General features: G+C 40.8%; 1 protein-coding gene across 1 annotated transcript; it reads right to left on the reverse strand.

Annotated features, from left to right (window-relative positions):
- Positions 1-9,079: 9,079 nt before the first annotated feature.
- MMAA (metabolism of cobalamin associated A) lies at positions 9,080-22,465 on the reverse strand. The gene is made up of 7 exons (XM_072121833.1): positions 22,338-22,465; positions 18,488-18,949; positions 16,731-16,853; positions 14,703-14,873; positions 13,383-13,468; positions 11,342-11,491; positions 9,080-10,892 (listed from the first exon to the last, which is right to left on the reverse strand). The coding sequence occupies exons 2-7, from the start codon at positions 18,858-18,860 to the stop codon at positions 10,605-10,607; spliced, it is 1,191 nt and encodes a 396-aa protein (XP_071977934.1). The 5' UTR covers positions 18,861-18,949; positions 22,338-22,465; the 3' UTR covers positions 9,080-10,604.
- Between the last annotated feature and the right edge of the window lie 540 nt (positions 22,466-23,005).

The raw sequence follows: 23,005 nt of genomic DNA on the forward strand, positions 1-23,005 counted from the left end.
CAAACACTACATATCAATTACTATGCAAAGTGAGAACAGAATAGAAAAACAATATCAGATGTCTAATACAGAGCACAGAATCGTAATAAAGCAGTGCCCAAAACCCGAGCTCCGGGGTAAAGTAAGAAATGGGAATTCCCAATACTGCGGAAAGGATACCACGGCACATCCACTTGAAAATGTAAAAAAGGCTTTATTATTCATTCATTAAAAATCATCACAGTGCATAGCACAGGTAGGCTACAGACAGAGAATCAGCCTACGCGTTTCTCATGGATAAAGTCGTGTAAAATGAGGCAGAAATGACATAACAGGGCTTATTTACTATGGGTCCGCGGCCCCACTTTCATTGGATTTTCCAATGTTTTTGGGATTTACGCGGCTGTGACAGGTATTTAACTGGGGATTGTGTCGCACACAATCAGATTCATGCAACAGAAATCAGGGGGGCGGGCCATCGGACGATCCGACTGATTCGGGCTGAGCGCAGGATATAACTTTCAAATTGTGTCACAGCCAGATCTTGTTGCAGTGAGCTCTGCAGAGTTTTGTGGCACATTACCTTTAAAAAAGCATCAGAAAAGCGAGTGTGTGAGCTTGGTGGCGAGTGCGCATTGATCCGAAGTGTGTGCAGTGTCTTAAGTGTGACTTAGGTTTAAGGGAAGGAGTACTTTTTGGATCCAGCAACAAATAGATAAGTGCATCTACATTTTTATTTCCTGATATTCATTGTGTGAGTTTTATTGCAACCAAGTAGATCTGAAGGTATTTTACTTGCATAATCTGTATATTGTGTGGGGGTATAGGGAGGCATTCACCTTATCTAGACAGTATAGTCACAGGTGCTGCCTAATTAATAGTGGGGTGTGGCTATCTAATTAGCAGCCTTTATATACTTCTGTGGTCAGTTTGTTTGGTGGTTTGCAGCCAGATCTTGTTGCAGTGAGCTCTGCAGAGTTTTGTGGCACATTACCTTTAAAAAAGCATCAGAAAAGGGAGTGTGTGAGCTTGGTGGCGAGTGTGCATTGATCCGAAGTGTGTGCAGAGTCCTAAATGTGACTTAGGTTTAAGGGACTTAAGTTTGAGGGGCTTTAGCAGGTAACTGCTGTATTTTGTGTTACTTTGACTGTACATTCTTCTTTCCGTGCATATTTCTATTGTAATCCCCATTAGAACAATGGACTCCATAAGTGACATTGCTACACAGTGTACATCCTGTGCCATGTATGCTTTCCTTGAACAGCCGTTTGAGGGGGAATACTGCTGTGTGGGATGTGTGAAAATTGCTCATCTGGAAGCCCAGATTCTGGATCTAAATGAGCAAGTTTCAAGACTGCGGGCAATTGATAATATGGAACGAAGTTTGCTGCTCCTGGAGCACAAACTCTCTGGGGAAGATGGGTGTGGGGAGGGAAGTATGGAGGTGCAGAGTGAGGGGGCAGCTAGTTGGGTAACATGTAGAAGGCGGGGTAGAGGGAAGAGTTGTAGGGAGTCTAGTCCTGATCTGGTGCACCCCAATAAGTTTGCCAGGCTGGCGGATGAGAGGGATATCAGCTCTGGGGTAGCAATGCTGCAGCAAGACGTGGCCTCTAGCAACCAGGGGACTGTCTGCTCCAGTAAGAAGGGTAATGGGAGCACAGGCAAGGTCAGACAGGTGCTGGTAGTGGGAGATTCGATTATTAGGGGAACAGACAGGGCAATCTGTCACAAAGACCGTGCATACCGAACAGTGTGTTGTTTGCCGGGTGCTCGGGTTCGGCATGTTGCGGATCGGGTTGATAGATTACTGGGAGGGGCTGGTGAGGAACCAGCGGTCATGGTCCACATTGGCACTAATGACAAAGTAAGAGGTAGGTGGAAGGTCCTTAAAAATGATTTCAGGGATTTAGGCCATAAGCTCAGGGCAAGGACCTCAAAGGTAGTTTTCTCCGAAATACTGCCTGTACCACGTGCCACACCAGAAAGGCAGCGGGAGATCAGGGAGGTAAATAAGTGGCTTAAAAGTTGGTGTAGGAAGGAGGGTTTTGGGTTCATGGAGAACTGGGCTGACTTTTCTGTCGGCTACAGGCTCTACAGTAGGGATGGGCTGCACCTCAATGGGGAGGGGGCCGCTGTTTTGGGGAAAAAATGGCTAGAAGGTTGGAGGAGTGTCTAAACTAGAGACCTGGGGGGAGGGCAACTACACTTGTGCAGGGCAAATAGACAGTGTACATAGAGAGCTGGGAAGAGTCATAGTCCATGGGGGAGGAAGGGGGGCTGGAATGAGATTGGGGAATAAGAACAAAAGGAATACGGACAGGGAAAACCATATAAACTGCATGTACACAAATGCCAGAAGCCTCACAAACAAAATGGAGGAACTGGAACTCTTGATGTTGGAGCGGAAATATGATATAGTGGGTATCAGCGAGACATGGCTGGACAGTAGCTATGACTGGGCTGTTACTATAGATGGTTATAGTCTTTTTAGAAAGGATCGTATAAATAAAAAAGGGGGAGGGGTTTGTTTATATGTCAATTCTTGCCTCAAGCCTGTCTTGCGAGATGACATCAGTAACGCAAATGCAAATGTGGAGTCCCTATGGATGGAGATAAGGGGAGGGAAAAAGATTAATAAAATATTACTAGGGGTTTGTTATAAGGCTCCAAATATAATGGAGGCAACAGAGGAAATGCTGATAAGTGAAATGGATGCGGCTTCAAAGCATGGTGAAGTACTTATCATGGGGGACTTCAATTACCCAGATATTGACTGGGGGGCAGAAACATGCAGGTCCTTCAAAGGCAGCAGGTTCTTGTCAACAACAAAAGACAATTACCTGTCGCAAATAGTCCTGGAGCCAACAAGAGGGGGGGCACTGCTGGACCTTATCCTAACCAACACACCTGATAGGGTATCAAAACTACAGGTTGGGGGGAACCTGGGGAATAGTGATCATAATATAATTGATTTTGTACTACAGTTTACTAAGAACGTTAGGGAAGGGGCAACCAACACTCTAAACTTCAGGAGGGCAAATTTTCAGCAACTAAGGGAAGACCTTAAAGGCATAGACTGGGATAATGTTCTCAAAGACAAAAGCCCCCCCAAAAAATGGGAATTTTTCTCATATATTCTGAAAAAGTCCTGTGAGAAACACATACCTTATGGGAAAAAGCATAAGAGGAACAAGAAAAAGCCAATGCGGCTAACTAGTCTTGTAATGAAAGCAATAAGCGAGAAAGATAAGGTGTTTAAGGTGCTAAAACGTGAAGGTAGCGATGAGGCATTACAGGATTATAGAGAGAAAAATAAATCCTGTAAAAAGCAGATAAAGGCTGCAAAAATAGAGACTGAGAGAAAAATTGCCAGAGAGAGCAAAAATAATCCCAAATTATTTTTCAAGTATATAAATGATAAGAAACAAAAAACAGAGAGTGTGGGTCCCCTTAGAAATAACATGGGGGTCATGGTGGAAGGAGATGAGGAAAGGGCCAGTCTACTGAATGTCGCCTTCTCAACTGTCTTTACCCAGGAAAATCCCCTGGTGGAAGACACAATGAGGAATAATGTAAATTCTTTTTGGAATGTCAACAGTTTAACCCAGGAAGAGGTACGGCAACACCTCGCAACCACTAAGATAGATAAATCACCGGGGCCAGATGGCATACACCCCCGGGTTCTGCATGATTTATGTACCGTGATAGACCGTTATTTTTAATATTTGAATATTCACTGAGGACTGGTTATGTTCCACAGGACTGGCGCATAGCAAATGTGGTACCAATATACAAAAAAGGATCAAATAGCGATCCTGGAAACTACAGCCCCGTGAGTCTAACTGCTGTGGTGGGGAAAATATTTGAGGGGTTTGTTAGAGATGCTATCCTGGAGTATCTCACTGTGCACAACCTTATAACCCAGCGTCAGCATGGGTTTATGAGAGATCGGTCCTATCAGACTAATCTGATTGGTTTCTACGAGGAGGTAAGTTCAAGACTGGATCTGGGGGACGCTGTGGATGTTGTATATCTGGACTTTTCAAAGGCATTTGACACTGTGCCACATAAAAGGTTGGTATATAAAATGAGACTGCTGGGAATAGGAGAAAATCTGTGTATTTGGGTAAGTAATTGGCTTAGTGATAGAAAACGGAGGGTGGTCATTAATGGCAGATTCTCAGATTGGGTTGATGTTACCAGTGGAGTGCCACAGGGGTCTGTATTAGGGCCACTTCTTTTTAATATTTTTATTAATGACCTTGTAGTGGGTTTACACAGTCAAGTTTCAATATTTGCAGATGATACTAAGCTGTGTAAAGTAATAAATACTGAGGTCGATAGTTTAGCATTACAGAGGGATTTGTGGAAGCTTGAGGAGTGGGCAGAGAAATGGTTGATGAGATTTAATGTAGATAAATGTAAAGTTATACACTTGGGCCATGAAAACAAAAAGTATAATTATGTTCTAAACGGTCAATTACTTGGTAAAACTGGAGTTGAAAAGGACTTGGGGGTATTGAATTTTAGTGACCAGAGCCAGGCGGCTGCTGCCAAAGCAAGTAAAATTATGGGATGTATCAAGAGAGGAATAGATTCTCATGATAAAGACATAGTTTTGCCCTTATACAAATCCCTGGTCAGACCACACATGGAATATTGTGTACAGTTTTGGGCACCAGTGTATAAAAAGGATATAGTAGAGCTGGAACGGGTGCAGAGGAGAGCAACCAAGATTATTAGGGGAATGGGGGGATTAGAATACAATGACAGATTACAAAATTTGGGATTATTCAGTTTAGAAAAAAGACGACTGAGGGGAGACCTCATTACAATGTACAAATAACTGAACGGACAGTACAAGGATCTCTCCAAAGATCTTTTTATACCTAGGCCTGTGACCAGGACAAGGGGGCATCCTCTACGCCTAGAGGAGAGGCGATTCTACCATCACCATAGACAAAGGTTCTTTACTGTAAGAGCAGTGAGACTATGGAACTCTCTGCCGCAGGAGGTTGTTATGGCCGACTCTATGTACATGTTCAAGAGAGGCCTGGATACCTTTCTGGAGAGAAAAAATATCATGGGTTATGGGTATAAAACATTTATTCAATTGTTAAAGGTTGGACTTGATGGACTTGCGTCTTTTTCCAGCCTTATATACTATGATACTATAAGATTAAGCACTTACATGCACCAGGAAGAAGAAGGTGAACACATGCAGGATATCGGGCGCACAATCTTAGTGAATTGCGGCAGAGTGCATTCTGGTTGGACGATGCACTTTCGTGGAACGTGTCATGACAGGTAAGTATATGTGCCCAAATAAGTCTTCTAAGGAGTTATCCCCTTATCTCTGCACCTGTTTTCCACTTTAAATGTTTCTGATTTTATCGTCCATATATTTCTACAAGCTATAACCTTTTTATTTATCTGTCATTATAGCTGTATCAGGTCTTATATTTTTTTAAAACATGATTTTGGGTTTTGTATGTCTTGCTAATGAGCTTTTATTACTTTTCTGTACAGCATACTTAAAAAAAGGACACAAATCTGGCCTTGTTTTTTCTAATCATGAATTTTTTTATATGTCAGTATAGCCACGTGAGGGCTTATTTTTTGTGTAAAAACCTGACATTTTTTTTGTACACACATGGGGAGTTTATAAAGCTTTTTGATTGCGTTCAATATAATTTTTTGTGTGATGGATGATAAAAAAATGTTTTGATCGTACAGGATAGATACAGGTGTCGAACTACAAAATATGTTGGTTTTTTTTAATGGACATTTGTGTGCTGGTGTTGTTTTGTTACTTTTTATATGACTTCATCCTAAGGGGACACTAACATGAGATAGTGGCCTGGCATAACATAAAGTTAACACAGTCAGCACTGGGGTCCTTCACCTGGATTCTACTTCTCCTTTACAAGAGATGGGAACATCTAGGATAGTTCCTATCCAGACACAACCAGCAGGTGGTGCTATAAAACTCTTCTACATTTGTTATTTCTACTTTTATTTATTTCATTTTTTAATTTTTTTTATTTCAAGTACTATTTCGATTATAAAATGAATTTTAACTCTTTGATTGATCTTTTTTCCACTTTGCATAAACCTATAACACAAGGAAAAAATCATTTAAAAATATATAGATAAGACCTGATACAATCATCATACTTCTTTTATGTCCTGTAAAGTATGTATGCAGCTATTTGTTTGTGTAAACTAAGAAAGCTAAACTTTAATGGTTTTTTGAGGAATCCTGGGGCCAGGTTCTAGATCATGGTTGCAGCGTTTCAGTGGTTACCTGTTCTTTGACGCTGTCAGAAGACTTTTGCAGGGTAAGTACACTTAAATTTGTCATGCAAATTAACCTGCCCAAAGTAAAGGCTTCATTAAAAACTATACGGTAATTAAAAAGCATTGCCCTTATCCCTAAATGGTTCCTTTCCGTGGCTGCCAGGTTACAAAAATCACAGAATAACAATAACAGTATTAGCCCAGAATATAAATACAAGTACAGGCATCTACATTGGATGCCACATCCATACACCCCTGTGACATTAAATAGGGGATAAAAATGCACCATATGGTTTTGCATGTAGCAGGTACCGTCAAATAAATCATCTAGCTGGCAGCTAAACAATCTTACCAGTTCTGACGCGTGGTGCCAGTTTATGATGGACGTTCTGCCAGTCCAACAGTTGGACTGTCTTAATGCCTGGTAAGTACGCGGCAGTGTCAAGAGAGACGTACCTGAATGTAGTAGGACAGGATGAAAGAATGTATTCGACACCTAGTACTGTCCCTACCAACCAAAGAAAATAAGAGGGTTTCCCTAAGGACTACAAGACCAGATAGGGATCATTAACCGGGTCTACGCATCGGACACCTGACGGGTGACCCTGCACCTGGGTTCACCTATCTTGGCACACCCCAAGAGACATTCTTACATAGCAGAGGTCCCCGTTGATATTTGAGAGCATTTCTACCGTAATCCCTCTGAAGAATCCGAAGTAGTAGAAAAAGCATCAGGGAGGGGGAGGCAGGGAACTTTCCAAAATCCACTTATTACCCACCATATACAGGAGCCATTGTCTGTGGCCACTGTCTTTGGCAGTTGTTTACTGAAGGCAATGAGTATAAGACAACTTATGTGTGAGGTAAGATGGATAGAGATACAGAGATAGGGGGAGAATATCAGAAATGTCTGAGGTAAAACTGTACCAGTTGCCCGTGGAAACCAATCAGAGATCCACTGTAATTTTATAAACAGTTGAGGGAAAATGAAACTTGAGCTCTGATTGGTTGCCATGGCCAACTGAAGCAGTTCTGCTCGCAAAAACTTCTGATGAATCCTCCCATAGACAAAGTGACAGTCAGAGACAGAAACAGTCACTGTTATGAGAGTGTCAAAGACAGAGACAGTCACTAGAATGAGAGCGTCAGAGACAGAAATTTGCTGTAATGAGAGACAGTCACTTGAATGAGAGCGTCAGAGTCAGTTGCTGGGATGAGTGTCAGAGACAGAGAGTCACTGGAATGAGAGTGTCAGAGACAGACAGCCGCTGGATTGTGAGCGTCGGAGACAGATAGTTGCTGGAATGAGAGTGTCAAAAAAGTTTATAAAAGGGACAGTCAGTGACATAAAATATATTTTTTAGCCTATTTTATTTTGTTGTAGCTAAGAGGAGTTATTTACTATCCCGGGCAACGCCGGGAGCTACGGCTAGTGGTTTATAAAAGTGGTTATCCATCCAAAGTACCTTCATCTTGTGGACATGTATGTTCACTACACGTTTCTTTCTCCTCAGCTTCTCTGTGAATGAGCACAAATTGTATTCGCTATGGTGTCCTATCTGCAGGCAGCATGTTATAGAGCAGGAAGAACTGAGCACATTGAATATATAGTGTCCTATCTGCAGGCAGCATGTTATAGAACAAATGGAGATGAGCAGATCGTACAGTGGTTTAATTGTATTCGCTATGGTGTCCTATCTGCAGGCAGCATGTTATAGAGCAGGAAGAACTGAGCACATTGAATATATAGTGTCCTATCTGCAGGCAGCATGTTATAGAACAAATGGAGATGAGCAGATCGTACAGTGGTTTAATTGTATTCGCTATGGTGTCCTATCTGCAGGCAGCATGTTATAGAGCAGGAAGAACTGAGCACATTGAATATATAGTGTCCTATCTGCAGGCAGCATGTTATAGAACAGGAGGGGCTGAGCAGATTGTACATAGTGTCCTATCTGCATGCAGCATGTTACAGAACAATAGTAACTAAGCATACTGTACATAATGTCTTAATTGCAGGCACCTTGTTATAGAACAAAGTATGGTGCATATGGTGTTCAGTACTTGTTGGAGTACAGAACTTCTGATAAATGCAGCCAACCCATCTGGTAGAACTTGCGGGACATGATCCCTCTGACAAGTAATTTGTCTTTGTGTTAAGAGTGACTAGTGTTGGCAGTATGAGGTACGGCAGGAGATGTGATTGGCATGTTTAGGGTGGAACAAGTCTCTCTCTGTAAATCTTGTAGTTTTCTGGGTGTGAATATTCTTCTGTACATAAGTGTGAAATTCAACAGGCAAAACTTTTTTTTTTAGTTGCATCCAAGCATGGCCGTTCTAACCCAGTTAACAAACTCAATTCAGTGTCCCCCACAGTGTACACGTGACTGCCCTCTCTGCACAGTAAGTCTGTGCCAGCTTCCTGCAGACTTCTCATTTTTTTGGGAAAATCATACAATATATTACCTGGGCAGAGCTGGCAACAGAAAAGTGTTCCGGACTGTGGCATATATTAATTGAATGTATTTGCAGCAAAAGGGAACTACAGACAGTCCCCTACTTACACCCGACTTACAGACGACCCCTAGTTACAGACTTCTGGTGAAGCTCTCTGTATGCTTTACTATAGTCCCATGCTGCAATGATCAGCTGTAAGGTGTCTGTAATGAAGCTTTATTGATAATCCTTGGTCCAATTACATCAAAAAATTTCAAAACTCCATTTGTCACTAGGGCAAAAAAAAATTGTCTAGAACTACAATTATAAAATGTACAGTTTCGACTTACATACAAATTCAACTTAAGAACAAACCTATGGACCCTATCTTGTATGTAACCCAGGGACTGCCTGTAGTACATTACAATAGAAATAAATTACATAAAATAATGACAAGAATAGTATCAATTACTGCTCTGTGGTCAGATACCAAACCCAATCACTACATTTTTTGTCAGGCCTTCTGCACACAACCATTGTTTTTAGTCATTTTTCTTGCAAGAATGTATGCCCGCCCGGCATATTAGTGGCTTGTGCCATCTCATAAAAGTCTATGGGAACCTGAAACCTGATTTCATTAATTGTTTGTGGACTGAGAACAGCTTTGCAGGTAGCATTAGGAGATTGTGCACATTAAAGCGCAACTCTGAAATTACCTGGAAAAAAATAGTTTTAGCACAGATGGAGAGAGCCTCCAATTCCACCAATACTTATATCATGCTGCTGGTTTCTCACTAAGATCAGTCCATTATGTAAATCATCTCCAGATTCTCCTGAAGTAGGTGGGCACCTCTTGGTGGTGACATCAGCTAAGAGAACAGAGCGTCTTCTCTCACTTCCCATAAGGCTGAGCTGTCCTCTCATACACTAGCACTAGAACCCAGGTAATAAGGACACATAGGGGCACATTTACTAAGTTCTTTGCCCCGCACTTTTGTCAGACTGTGCACCTTCTTTAGGCTGAAAAGGGCTTGCACAGGTATTTAAAGAGGACCTGTCACCCATAAAAAAGGCAGTGAAATGGTCGCAATAAGGTCATAAATGTGAATTGGAAAAATTTTTGTTTTCAGCTATAGGAAAAAACTTCACAAATTTTACAGTTAAGCTTTGAAGGAAATCTAACAGTACCTGAAAGGCAAATTACACTGAACATAGTCATCTACATTCCTCTTCATCTTGTGGCATGAGTAATTAGCAGACTAGAGTGCCAGACATTGCGTCCCTGTCATCCTAATGAGCCACTTCAAAAGACTTGTGCCGCTTACACTCACAAAAAATAGGGGACCAACCCGGATCAAGGGAATGAGGGAACCAAAAGTCCCCTAAAATAACAGAATGGAGTCCATGAGCTTCAGGCACTGAACGTCCATGGGTGGCCACGTCCATTGAAGTGGGCAGAATAAGCATCCAGGTTTCATTCTGTATGGGACACTTCAGGGGACTTTCAATCTCCCATTTTTGTTATGGTTTGGGTTTTGAGCAGTCACTTATACTCTATCCTGTCTTCTGTGACACAACCTCAATAATGGACATAAGTGATAGGTCCTGTATGTGTACGTCCACACGTTACTGTTTGGGTAGAGATCCAGCTGTCTGGTCTGCTCTAGCCAACTAATGAATAACTACACATCATGCAGTTTTGAACTGACACAAGTGACAAGTAGGAACCTCGTCATCTTTACTTCAACTTAAAATAAATCATTTAAATGATTTGTTTTCATAGAAAAAATTAAATGTACAATATATTTTTTTTACAATTATGAATGATTTTCCATAGTCCGTGTTCACAAATAATAATTTGTCTTTTTACAAGCGATGTATCTGGTCTTTCAGCTGCTTTCAGAAAATGCTCGGAGTAACATGTCTGCTGCATGTCCAGGTGACAAGACGCCAGCCAGGACCTGCTCCTCCAGGAGAGGTATCTGGTCCTTAACAGCAGGATGGTTCCTGAAGTACAAGAGAACGTTTTCCTGAATAAGGCTCCACATCCAGACCTTCTGCTGCTTCTGGCGCCGGGCTACAAGCTCCCCGCTGCAGAGCATGGTGTTGTGAAACTCGGTCAGCTTCTTCCACATCTCAGGGATGCCTTCTCCAGTCTTAGCAGAAATACGTATGACCTAGAGTACAATGTAATGGGTAAAATTACCTCTTAGTAAATCTAATCTAGCTTGCAGTAGACTGGCTGGGGGGACTATAAAGGGTGCCACTTAAAACGTAAGTCTCACACATCCTCCCTATGTGTTTGCAATGGGTTTTGTTGGCTGGACTTTGTTGAAGTCAAATTAGATCATGTTTTGGGGATACAGTCGTATTTCTGAATCTACATTTTGATAACCTATTCTTAGGAAAGGTCATCACAGATGGGGATATGACGCTAGACACCCTACCTATCACCCTTTTTTATAATACAGCTCCATACACTTGGTAGAGGCCATGACTGATACTCCCTCCCTGTTCCCTGTCACTTACATGGGGACTATGATAAATAACCTTTAGAGTACTGCACCGTGTGCAAAGCTTTGCCTCAAACTAAAAGCCTGGCTCCCTTTCTTGTCATTAAGTTTACCTGAGGTTTCCACGTCTTGGATCGCTTCCGAAGTAACTTTAACGCACTCACGTACTCCGCCTGTATCTTCCGCGCAGGTATCAGCAAATCTCCGTCAGCCTTGGTTATAGTAACCAGATCAGCCATTTCAACTATCCCCCGTTTTATGCCCTAAGGAGAGATCATTAGGAACCTGATATTCCGGATGCTACTCACTGTATTGATACAAATCAAGGCAGATTTATTAATACTGTGTACCACAAAGCAAGAATAAACATACAGAGATACAGGATGGAGGATGTGATTCATTTCTCATAGCGGGGCATGTTGTGTAATGGATGTGGTGCATCTTGATAGACATGTTTATGTCTCTAACTGAGGCCATCTCTGGGCTGGTTTGCTTTAGACCTGCTTTTTGTGCCAAAAATGTGATGTCATCTAGAACATTTTAGGACACAACGTAGCCAACACCTTTTTTTTTTTTTAAAGGGAACCTGTCAGGGCAGTTTTGTACACTTAACCACCCACAGGTCCATATGGACTGTTAATTTAGTTCCTGAAGTCGCCCTATATTACTTCTATCCGCTAAGAAAAAAACAAACAAACATTTATACTTGTCTCGTTCCAGAGATCTCTGCGTTATGTGCTGAGGTGTAATATATCGTGGCTGCACTGCACATGTGCGGTGGGTATGGCGCATGCACAATGAAGCCAGGGTGTAGTATGCCGGATTAATCGAAGCATCGTGTAGGTGTTGGGAGCCCAAAAATGAGACATGGTTTGTTTGTTTCTTTTTGGCGGAACCATATTATACAGGACAAATGTGGAAAATAATCCACAGGTCCATAAGGAACTGTAGTTGGTTTATTGTCCCAAATCTTCCTTACATGTTCCCTTTAAGTCTAGTAATGCACACATAAGCACCATCTATGCAAGAATTGTTGTATTTTCCATAGTAAATCTGTCTCAGTAGATCTTCATAATGTGGAGGTAGGCATTTATAAATTATTTTCTTTTACCCAGGTATGATAAAAAATCCTAAAATGACCTGTTATGATGTGATTACTGTATTTTTTTCTCTGAAAAAAAGAAAAATCATCTGATAATATAATGTTATGGAGAAGCTGGGTGATAGCTAATATTCCCTGAAAAACAAATTCCTAAACTGAATTTAATAAGATATATGAAAGCACTACATTGTCTGCACTGCTATGTAGAAACATGGGAATCTGGGTGATGGTCTCTGCAGAAACCACAATGGCAGCCATACTGACTGTGAACCAGATATCTAGAAAAAAACAACAACCCTGCATTACATAGTGAAAAGTGATGTGATCCCTCCGGTGTACAGCAGGGGGACAGAGCGGGGAGGTGCTCCGCCTGAATGTATGTTCTCTCTTTGTACATTGTATAAACAAGCCAACACCTGGTTCCAATCTGCGGCACACATTTCAGTTCCTCCATGATTGTAACAGGAAGACAGAGGAGAAAGTATGAGCCTAGATAATCCAGATGAAGGTCTAAGCCGTGGGCTTGATTTGCATACTCATTCGTACAGCGTCTGTGACTTCCAGTGATTTAAAACATCGGTTCCAAACTAATGCCACATAAAACTTCCTGTGCACTACAGGAAGCAGACAGAGGTGAACGCTAATGCAAATTACAAGTCATCGAACCTAACTCACATGGAACCTAAGTGATTGCTCCCATATGGTCAGCTTTCTGGAGCAAAAGCGGCTGATTTATATTCCTTGGCTAACCGGGTGGATAAATATTTAAAGAAGAGACACAACAGAGAGAGAATTTATTGGAACCGATGCAGATTAACGTTGCTACAGGATATGTTCTTTTTTTTCATGGTAGTGTAATATATAGCAATCCCAGCGTTGTAATAAAAGTGAGGCACGTATTGTAGTAAATGTCTGCAACATAGACAACGCACTGGAATTTTTTTTTCATTCTACTTAATCCCTGACACGAAAATGAAAAGAATTAAAATTTCTTTGAGAAGGCCACCCAACATGGCCATTAAAAGTGGTCTTCAAGGAGGGTGATACTCTACCTGCAACTCGTCCCCTCCAGCTGGTGGCAGCAACAAAACAAACATGTCAACCATGTCAGCCACCGCAAATTCTGACTGTCCCACTCCTGTAAGACGACAAAACCAATGGAAAGATTAAAAGGTTCAGAGCAAATTGTCTTGGTGATGCTGTGATCATATAGTAAAGCAAAATATAAAAGAGAGCAAATTACAGGGGCAAATACAGTAATACTAGTAATGTATATGACAAAATCAGAACTATTACTGTCTCACTGTATATACCATATGTGACAAATATTGCTGGGATGGGGGGAAATACTTGTGGAAATGTAATTTATATACAGTACTTTTTCAAAAGTTTGGACAAATCCTTTTTTTTTTTTCTACATTGTAGACGTAGATTTAAAATTGAAGATATGTTATGAAACCGATCCAAGTAACTATCTCATTAAAAAGGTTGGCCACAAAAAATAAAGGGTTACTACCAGGGTTAGTACAATACCCTATTAGGGTCACCCATATTATACTTACCTTGTTAAACTTTCTCTACAGTCCTTGAAGATTTTTTAAGATGAAGACTTACATACAGTAATGGCTGGCCAGCCCCCTCCATCCTGGTGCCTGTGGGTCACATGAACTGGGGCTTCTATGGGCTGTAGAGACGTTTACCAAGGTGACCCTATTAGGGTCTAGGACTAACCATGGTAAACTTTCTTATAATGCACAACCCCTGTAAAAAGTGTGCTAAGATGTCATCAAGACAAAAGGGTCCTGCTTTGAAGAATCTAAAACATAACATAACTATTTTTTATAGTTTTTTAACATGTTTTGTCAGTTACTTAGTTTCAAGTGTTCCTTGATAGATGCTATATATTTGAAATATGAATGTACAATGTGGAAAATGTCAAAGTAAGAAAAAACATGGAACGAAAAGGTGTGGTGGATGACATCATTCAGAAATATATTAGTATTAATGATTTTTGTTGTTTTGTAGTTAGACTGTTGATGGAAAGGCTGATGTAAATTGCTGGGAACTCTCTTATTATCCATATGGAAATTAGATTTTCTTTATTATTCAGCAGGAAGTTGTGAATGCTAAGCACATCATTCTCATGCTCTAACTTCCCAAAATTCTAAGTATTTGGAGAGGTGCTGTGTCTTAAAGCATATGCTCTAGCAGAGCCCATAGAGACCTTCTACCAGCAGCTGGTGCCCTCATTTATAAAGACAAGCACCAGTATAGTATTTAGCAAAGAGTATAGGTTAAGCGTATAACCCTACAATGGAATAAGCAATGTTAATCCTTGGCCAACAATGGATTAGGTTACATTTTTTCCGTACCTACAGTTTCCACAAGCACAATGTCATATCCCCCACTTTCACACAGAAGAATGGCTTCATTAGTTGTCCGTGTGACTCCTCCCAAGGTCCCCCTGGTGGGAGAGGGCCTAATGTAAGCATTCATATCTCTAGACAGCTCAGTCATTCTTGTTTTATCTCCAAGAAGAGAACCTGAAATACACATAACAAAGATTTTATAAGTGAGACAAGATGGTTCTTATGACATCCTTATAGAGGAGCACAATGGGCAAACCTGCCACCAGATTTTAACCTTCAGGTAGGGTTTGAAACGCCCTTTCTAAAATTCCCTTTAAAATGACTCAGAACTTCTTTTATTATAACTTTATATACCATTACTGTTATATACCATTAAAATACAGGGCTCCCTGAGGAGCCTGGGAGACGTAGCCTCAGAGCTGGCTAATTTGCATAACTTTTATAAGTCTCTATTTGAGCAATCTCAGGGTATAGAGTTATAATAAGGCTACATGCACATGAGCGTATGGCCGCCGGCATACGTAAGCCGCATGGTGACCCCTCCCCTCTCCATCGCGATGCATTGCGCACAGCGCCATAACACGGGGAAAGATAGGACATGCCTTATCTTTTCCCCATGTATGGAGCAGTACGGTGCCGCACATGGTCTCATTATTAAGATAAGGATCTCATCTTTCAGATAGCATCAGGTTGATGTTGTGTAATGTGCAGAACAATACAGACAATTAACTCCTTAACGACCAGGCCCTTTTTCAATTTAGCATTTTCAGTATTCACTCCCTGCATTCAAAAATCTTTTTTGTTAAGAGCTGTATGAGGGCTTGTTTTCTGCAAAACAAATTGCACTTCGCAGGCATTTAATATTCCATGCCGTGTACTGGGAAGCGGGAAAAATTTTTCCAAATGCAGTTAAAGCTTTTGTGCCATTTTGTGGGCTTGGTTTTTAAGGCTTTCACTGTCCACCCCAAATGACATGTCGACTTTATTCTGTGGGTCGGTACGATGACGGCACACAAAATTTATATAGGTTTCAATATGTTTTTTTTCTGTACACAAAAAAACACATTTTCATTTTGCCATCTACTGGGGCTAATAACTAACTTCAATGTACGTAGCTGTGTGCGGTGTCACTTTCTGCGAGAAGAGATGACATTTTTATTTTTTACCACTTTGAGGACTGTACGGCCTTTTGATCACTTATTATAAAAATTTTTATATGTTGCAAAAAATGGCGTTTTAGACATTTGAGCACTATTTTCTGTTACCAGGTTAAACGCTGGGAATAACTCTTATTACATTTTGATAGATCGGACATGTTGGGACGTGGTAATACTTAACATGTTTATTAGTTTTACTGTTTATATTATATCAGTTCTAGGGAAAGGTGGTTCATTTGAATTTTTCCTTTTTTTTTTTAAGACTCCCTACGGTACTTTGACGCATGCTCAGTGAGTTATAGTTGGGTCCTACCTGGAGGCAGGGCCAGACATATAAGGCCATCGGGCAAAACCGGGGCACTTGTCAGACCCTGGGGCTGCCGTAGGGGGATTGGATACCCTGGTAAGCAGAACGGGAGGTGGGTGACTGATCCATGGGGAGAGTGGCCACATTCCCCTTACATGCCTTAATCATGTCCACGGTATGTAAGGGATTAACACCCGCAAACGGAGGAACCTTCGATGGTGGTTGTTAGAGGTGGCTTTTGGCATCCCCTTGGGAGCCATTACCATAAGCTGGACTAATAGTACTGCAAAAGTCAGCCAGTGCAGTAATATTATGTCCTTCGTAAACTATACAACTGAAGACAGGGATGTCCAAGTGAAACTACCCCTTCAGTCTCTACACTTCACAGATCTTAGACAAAGTATGACTCTTCCCTGCTCATTTTTACATGACTTTGGAGGGCAGAGCTCACTTAAAAGCAGAGCCAAGTATGGGGATGTCAGGAGAAAGATTTCTTGTCATATTGAGTCAACAGTTATCTAATGCGCATAGCCAACCAAGCAGAAAAAGAATAATCCTTCAACGTACCACCACTTGTGCTGGAAGATGGATCAACTGCTAATACTGCAACTTTATGTCCAAGTCCGGTCAGCATTTTTCCAAAGTATTCAATAAAGGTGGACTTGCCTGCACCTGGTGGACCAGAAAGACCTGTGGCCAGGAGGATAAAAACAAAATAAACACACATACATAAGAGCAAACGGACATTGTGGGGTGAAAAAAACCATAGACATGAAGCACGTTGCATGGTTATGGTCGTACATACACTGCATTGTTGGTCATAAATCTCATGTTGGGATATTGATTTTGTGAGTCAAAACCGTGATCTAAACACCCTCCCCCAAATTCTTCTAATTATGACAAAAGGATGTTTGTGCCTTGGTATCTACACAAGAAAGCTTATATTTGTGGAACAGTAAAACTATAGTGTACCTTTTTTAGTGTGAAATAATGCTAAAAAAAAATTGGTGTAAACTAAAAGGAATGTCTAGAAATATGTGCCAAATTCGATCATTTACCTGGCTGCCAAATTTTTTGATGCTATTATCAAACATGGGCCCTTTTACTTTACACAAAGGGATAGCATCTCCATGGCTATCCTCGATAAAATGTGATTATCTAATCATCATCAAGTGTGACCACTGCTATAAAAGTAGAAGTTTTTGATAATTAGCTATTGTGGAGCATCCGGGCATGTGTTTACACAATGGCAAGGAGGAAAGACATCGGGAATGATTTTAGAGAAGCAATAGTTGTAGTTGTTGCCCTTTGAGGGAGTTAAAAAGTTATTTCCAACCATCTGAAGTCAATCATTCAACAATAAATAAGATTATTTACAAGAAGAAAACATTTCACAATCTTCCCAGGATTGGACATCCAAGAAAATTCACCCCAAGGTCAGATTGTGTTGTGCACAGAGAAATCGTGAAAATCTACAACAGAATGGCTGAAGGTATTAAATGGCTCAGTGTCAATTTAGACTTCAACAATAAAGGTCATGGGGGGGGGGGACTTAAGTACAGCAGTGCATATAAAACACTTTCAATGAATTGAAACAACATTGTAAATAAGAGTGTGTTGAAACTCATCCAGATTGACTTGAGAAACTGATTAAGAGTTTTCCCCATGGAGATTGGGGTTAGAGGTAGTGGGAACCACAAATGATGTGCTCGCTCTGATGTGTACTTACCCTGCTCCTACTGCCCTCATTCAGTTGGGCCAGAAGCATCACTGGTCACGCAACCCACTGCACCCAACCAGTTGCCAATCAGTGGGTCAATAGGGCTTGCTGAGACCACATCAGAGCCTCTGACCAGCTAAACTTTCAGCCCAGCTCTGAAAGCAAGCGCTGAAACCAAAAGTTGAAGCAGGTTAAGAATAATGTTTTTATAACTCCTCTGGCTCCCATGGCCTTTTCTAGGTTTCTTGGAAGACTAATTTTAGTTATAGAGTAAATGAGGACTACAAACTATTCATGGGGGAACTAAAATTTTTACAAATGGCTTTATTATTCTGGCTACATTTGTTAAATAAGTTATTTACCCAATTGTAACCTAAGCACCCTCTTTAAATGTATAGATCTCATTAAATCTCATATTGTATGTATATTTAACAAAATGTACCTCATTGGTGCCACTTGAATCAAAAAGCTAAGCACTTCTTGTGAACAGTGATATCATGGTATCATTTTTGCTACACATGGCCTGGTGATTCTCAAAAAGGCAATTAAATTAATAGATGTCTTCAAGGGAAGTAAATATACAAGGATGGAATACAACACTGACCCACTCTAAACGCTAGAGGTTTTCCATTATTTAATAGCTCTTGTTCCCGATGATGAGATAGTACCTTCTGCAGCAGTATTTGAGCTATCTGCCTTTTCCTCGGATGAGTAGACTCAATGAGCGTTATGGCTTCTGCCAGGCAGGCCCTTTGCCCATTAACTAGGCCTCCATATATATTACTTAGAAGTCTCTGTTCTTTTCCTGCTAGGGGTTCAGCTTCTCGCTGTGATATGGCGGAAATACACAGAGTTCGTCCAGACCCAATACGCTTTATTTGGGTCTGACATTGTTCAATGCCTAGTCGCAACATCAAAACATTCCTATGGAAAGTACTTGCTAATGTCCGTAGCTGGCAAGTGGCTAGCCCTGACATCCCGGAAAAGTCAGATAATGACTAAGATAATTAGACAGATCTTCAATGCCAAAGAATGGATGGACAGCTCCTCAGAAGGCTCCTCTGCCCTGTAATGTAAATAGGAGAATGGTTTAGTTGTTGGATATTAGCTAACAACATAGCAGATCTATAATAATGTCAATGACGGTAAAAGTGTCATATCAGGAGGGTGAAAGAGTTGGCAGTGGGATCTTTAATTGCAGTGACAAGGATGCACACTGCTACCCCACACTGCCGTACTGGAAATAAGAAAACTGTTATAACGTTATCTTTACCACATTTCTTATTTAAACTACACAGGATTTGATATTTTGTTACATGCACATGTGGAGGATCTACACATAGCCCTAAATAATCTACTTTTATCGGAAGAACATGGGTGTCTTCGTGGAGGGAGATGAGAAAAGGACTGTTTTATTGAAATTTATATTTCAATTGTCTTTACAACAAAGATCTCACAGCGGATGACATGATCAGGAATCACTACCTCCCTCTGTAGGTCTTTCACAACTCTCTGATTCTCCTATTCATGATGAGGGAAACCCCTGGACTTGGTCTTTTCCTAACTTTCTTCAATAGCTAATTTTACTAATTCTTCCTACGAACATTCTGATTATACCTTTCTTTCTGTTTATTTCAATAATTCTTCACACTCTTAGAATCCATCAATCTATATATACCGGAACCCATGTGACATTGATACTCACCAACTAACAAAAACCGATCTTTACTGTCTCCTATCTCCTCCATCTGTTTCAACCTGCCTACTAACCATTATAACCATATAGTCAAAAGTTCCCTGGATGAGATGGCAACATTCTCTAAAGATTTCCAACACAGACACAAGAAAACTTGCCACAAGGACCAAACCCACTCCATCCGCAGTGCTCCAGGAGTGCTGAACATCTGTGGAAAAATTATGCCCATCTGAAGACTTTCTTCACTTCAAATTTATGCTCAGAACCTCTAACTCTGCCCTTCACATTGCTAAACTGGTCTATTTCACCAATCTAATCTCTCTCTATCTCTCTAATACTCCTAAAAGACTCTTTAATATTCTTCACTCCTTACTATCTCCCAAACATCAGCCACCTGTCACAGACCTCAGGGCTTAAGATCTGGCAACCTATTTAACCCCTCAAGGAAGCAGCGTTTTTTCACTCTCCAACTTCAAAAATCCATAACTTTTTTTATTTTTCCATGTACAGAGCTGAGTGAGGGCTTATTTTCTGCGTAACAAATTTTACTTCTCAGTGACATTATTTATTATTCTATGCCATGCACTGGGAAGGTGGAAAAAATTCCAAAAGTGGTGTAATTGGCAAATAAACGCATTTGTGTCACTTTCTTGTGGGCTCAGTTTTTACTACTTTTACTGTGCGCTCCAAATTATACATCTACTTTATTCTTTGGTTTGGTACGATCATAGGGATACCTAATTTATATAGGTTTTATTGTGTTTTAATAGATTTTCAAAAATTAAGAAAAAACAAAAAATAGTTTTCCCATCTTCTGACGCTAATAACTTTCAAATTTGATGTACGGAGCTGTGTGAGGTGTCCCTTTTTTGCAAAATGAGCTGACATTTTCATTGCTACCATTTTGAGGACTGTGTGATGTAAAATGGTGTAAAAGGAGCGTTTTGGAAATTTGGGCGCTATTTTCCCTTATATTTGATACTGTTGCACATTCCCTTATATTTGATACATGTCCCACAAAAAAACAAGCCATCAACCAGCTCCGTAGTTAGAAAAATAAAGTGTTGTACCATTTGGAAGACAGTGATGCAAAAAACGATACTTTTTTTCCCCATATTAGGTTTTATTTTGAGACATTTAGTAAAATGTAAGAAAAAATATCCCTGTGTGGTATCCATGTACTCGTATTAACCCATAGAATAAAAATAAGGTGTTTATTAGGCTGTATCATGAACACCAAAAAAAAATAAAGTCAAAAATCAATTACACAATTGATGATTTTCTACTCCTCCACGCCCCAAAAAAGTTAATGTTTTCAACAATAGGGGATACCTACCCCAAATGGTATCAGCGGAAAATACATCTAATCTCGCAAAAAGATTGCCCACATATGGCCCCACTGACGGGAAAAAAACTACATTTTATAGCCTACAAGGGCTATTGTAGAACAAAACTGGCAGCTGCAGGGCCCTTCTTCCCTTCTGCACCTCGCTGTGCGCCCGTACAAGCAACGTCCACATGTCGGGTGTCTCCGTAAGTTGCATAACAAATTTAAGATGGATTTTCTCTTTTTATCTTTTGGGAATGTGTAAATTTTAGGGATAATTGAATGTATCACCGACAAAATCAGAGCATTCTAAATTTCCATTTTGATTTAATTACTATGAAGTTCTGAAGTGGTTAACAATATTCCAAAAAGCTGTTTCTGGTAGTTTGAGGGGTACAGATTTGAAAGTGGGTTGATATATATGGGGTTTCTAATAATATACATTTCAAATTTCATTAAAAACTATAATGATCCCCAAAAAAGTCAATTCTGCAATCTCCTTGAAAATACAGAAAACCGATGTTCAATTTCTAAGCCGCGTGACATCAAAAAAATTTTTCCAGACATTTCAAAAACTATAAAAATGTAAAGCAGACATATGGGAAACTTTATTCAGCAACTTATTTAGGTGGTAAAACTATCTGCCAGAAAATCAGATAATTTTGAATTTTGAAAATGGCAAAATTCATTACTTTTTACATTTTTTTTTTATAAATAAACACAAAATGTATCAGACAAAATTAATCACTAAAATGAAGTACAATGTGTGACAAAAAAAACAATCTCAAACTTGCTTTGATAAGTAAAAGTGTTCAAAAATTATGGACTATTACTGGACCACCGCGGACGATGACACCTGGGAGCAGAGTCTAAGTGCCACCCAGTTTTCACCAGAGACCACTGCGCAGGCGAGGTGAGAGGAGCGCGGGTGAGGTCGTGACCTGAAATATGGGTCCCGGGAGCCCCCGCAACAATACAAAAAATGGGACTGAGTCGCTATAAACTGGCTACGTCTTGAAGGGGATAAACAAGGAGAACATAGCACCAACCTGAGCAACGTCACACAGATGATTGGGCAGGAAACAGAGATTGAGAACCCCTCCAATCTATAATAATATTCCTTCCCCATAATGTCCGGAGTGTCTATTACATGACAATTGTGGTTTATTTCATGGTGTTCACAATATTGCCTTATATAGGAATATTGTTAATAGTGTTCTTCTTTCTTCCCATAGATCTATAGCAGTAATATATAATTACACTATGTAATGTGTGTATACAGCAGTATATATGTATATGCACAGCTATATTCTTCTCACATATATTACATGTATGTCTTCCTATGTGTACACATGTGATAGAAGTGTCACGACCTCCGGACACACACAGGACCCTCCTCCCCCGTGATAACACATAGGTGCTGCGGGTTACCTGCTCCAGTATGACAAGGGGAGAGGACATTTCCTACAGGGAAAAAGGACCTTCGATGACGTCATGACCATGTGACCTCTGTGAGGGAGGAGGAAATGCAGAGGAAAGGGTTAGGAGGAGGAGGAGGCCGCTGTGTGCAGACACTGGAGGATGGAGTGTAAAGGAGGGAACTGGGGGGTGCAGGCAGAGTGAGGAGGAAGAAGGATACGTGGGGTGCGAGGAGTAAGCTATGTGAGGAGAGGAACATGGGGGTGTAAGCTATGTGAGGAGAGGGACATGGGGGTGTAAGCTATGTGAGGAGAGGGACATGGGGGTGTAAGCTATGTGAGGAGGGGAACATGGGGGTGTAAGCTATGTGAGGAGCGGAACATGGGGTTGTAAGCTATGTGAGGAGAGGGAACATGGAGGTGTAAGCTATGTGAGGAGAGGGAACATGGAGGTGTAAGCTATGTGAGGAGAGGGAACATGGAGGTGTAAGCTATGTGAGGAGAGGGACATGGGGGTGTAAGCTATGTGAGAAGGGAAACATGGAGGTGCAAGCTATGTGAGGAGAGGGACATGGGGGTGTAAGCTATGTGAGAAGGGAAACATGGAGGTGCAAGCTATGTGAGGAGAGGAACATGGGGGTGTAAGCTATGTGAGGAGAAGAACATGGGGGTGTAAGCTAT

The sequence above is a fragment of the Engystomops pustulosus genome, chromosome 1, assembly GCF_040894005.1.
Source record: "Engystomops pustulosus chromosome 1, aEngPut4.maternal, whole genome shotgun sequence".
NCBI lineage: Eukaryota > Metazoa > Chordata > Amphibia > Anura > Leptodactylidae > Engystomops > Engystomops pustulosus.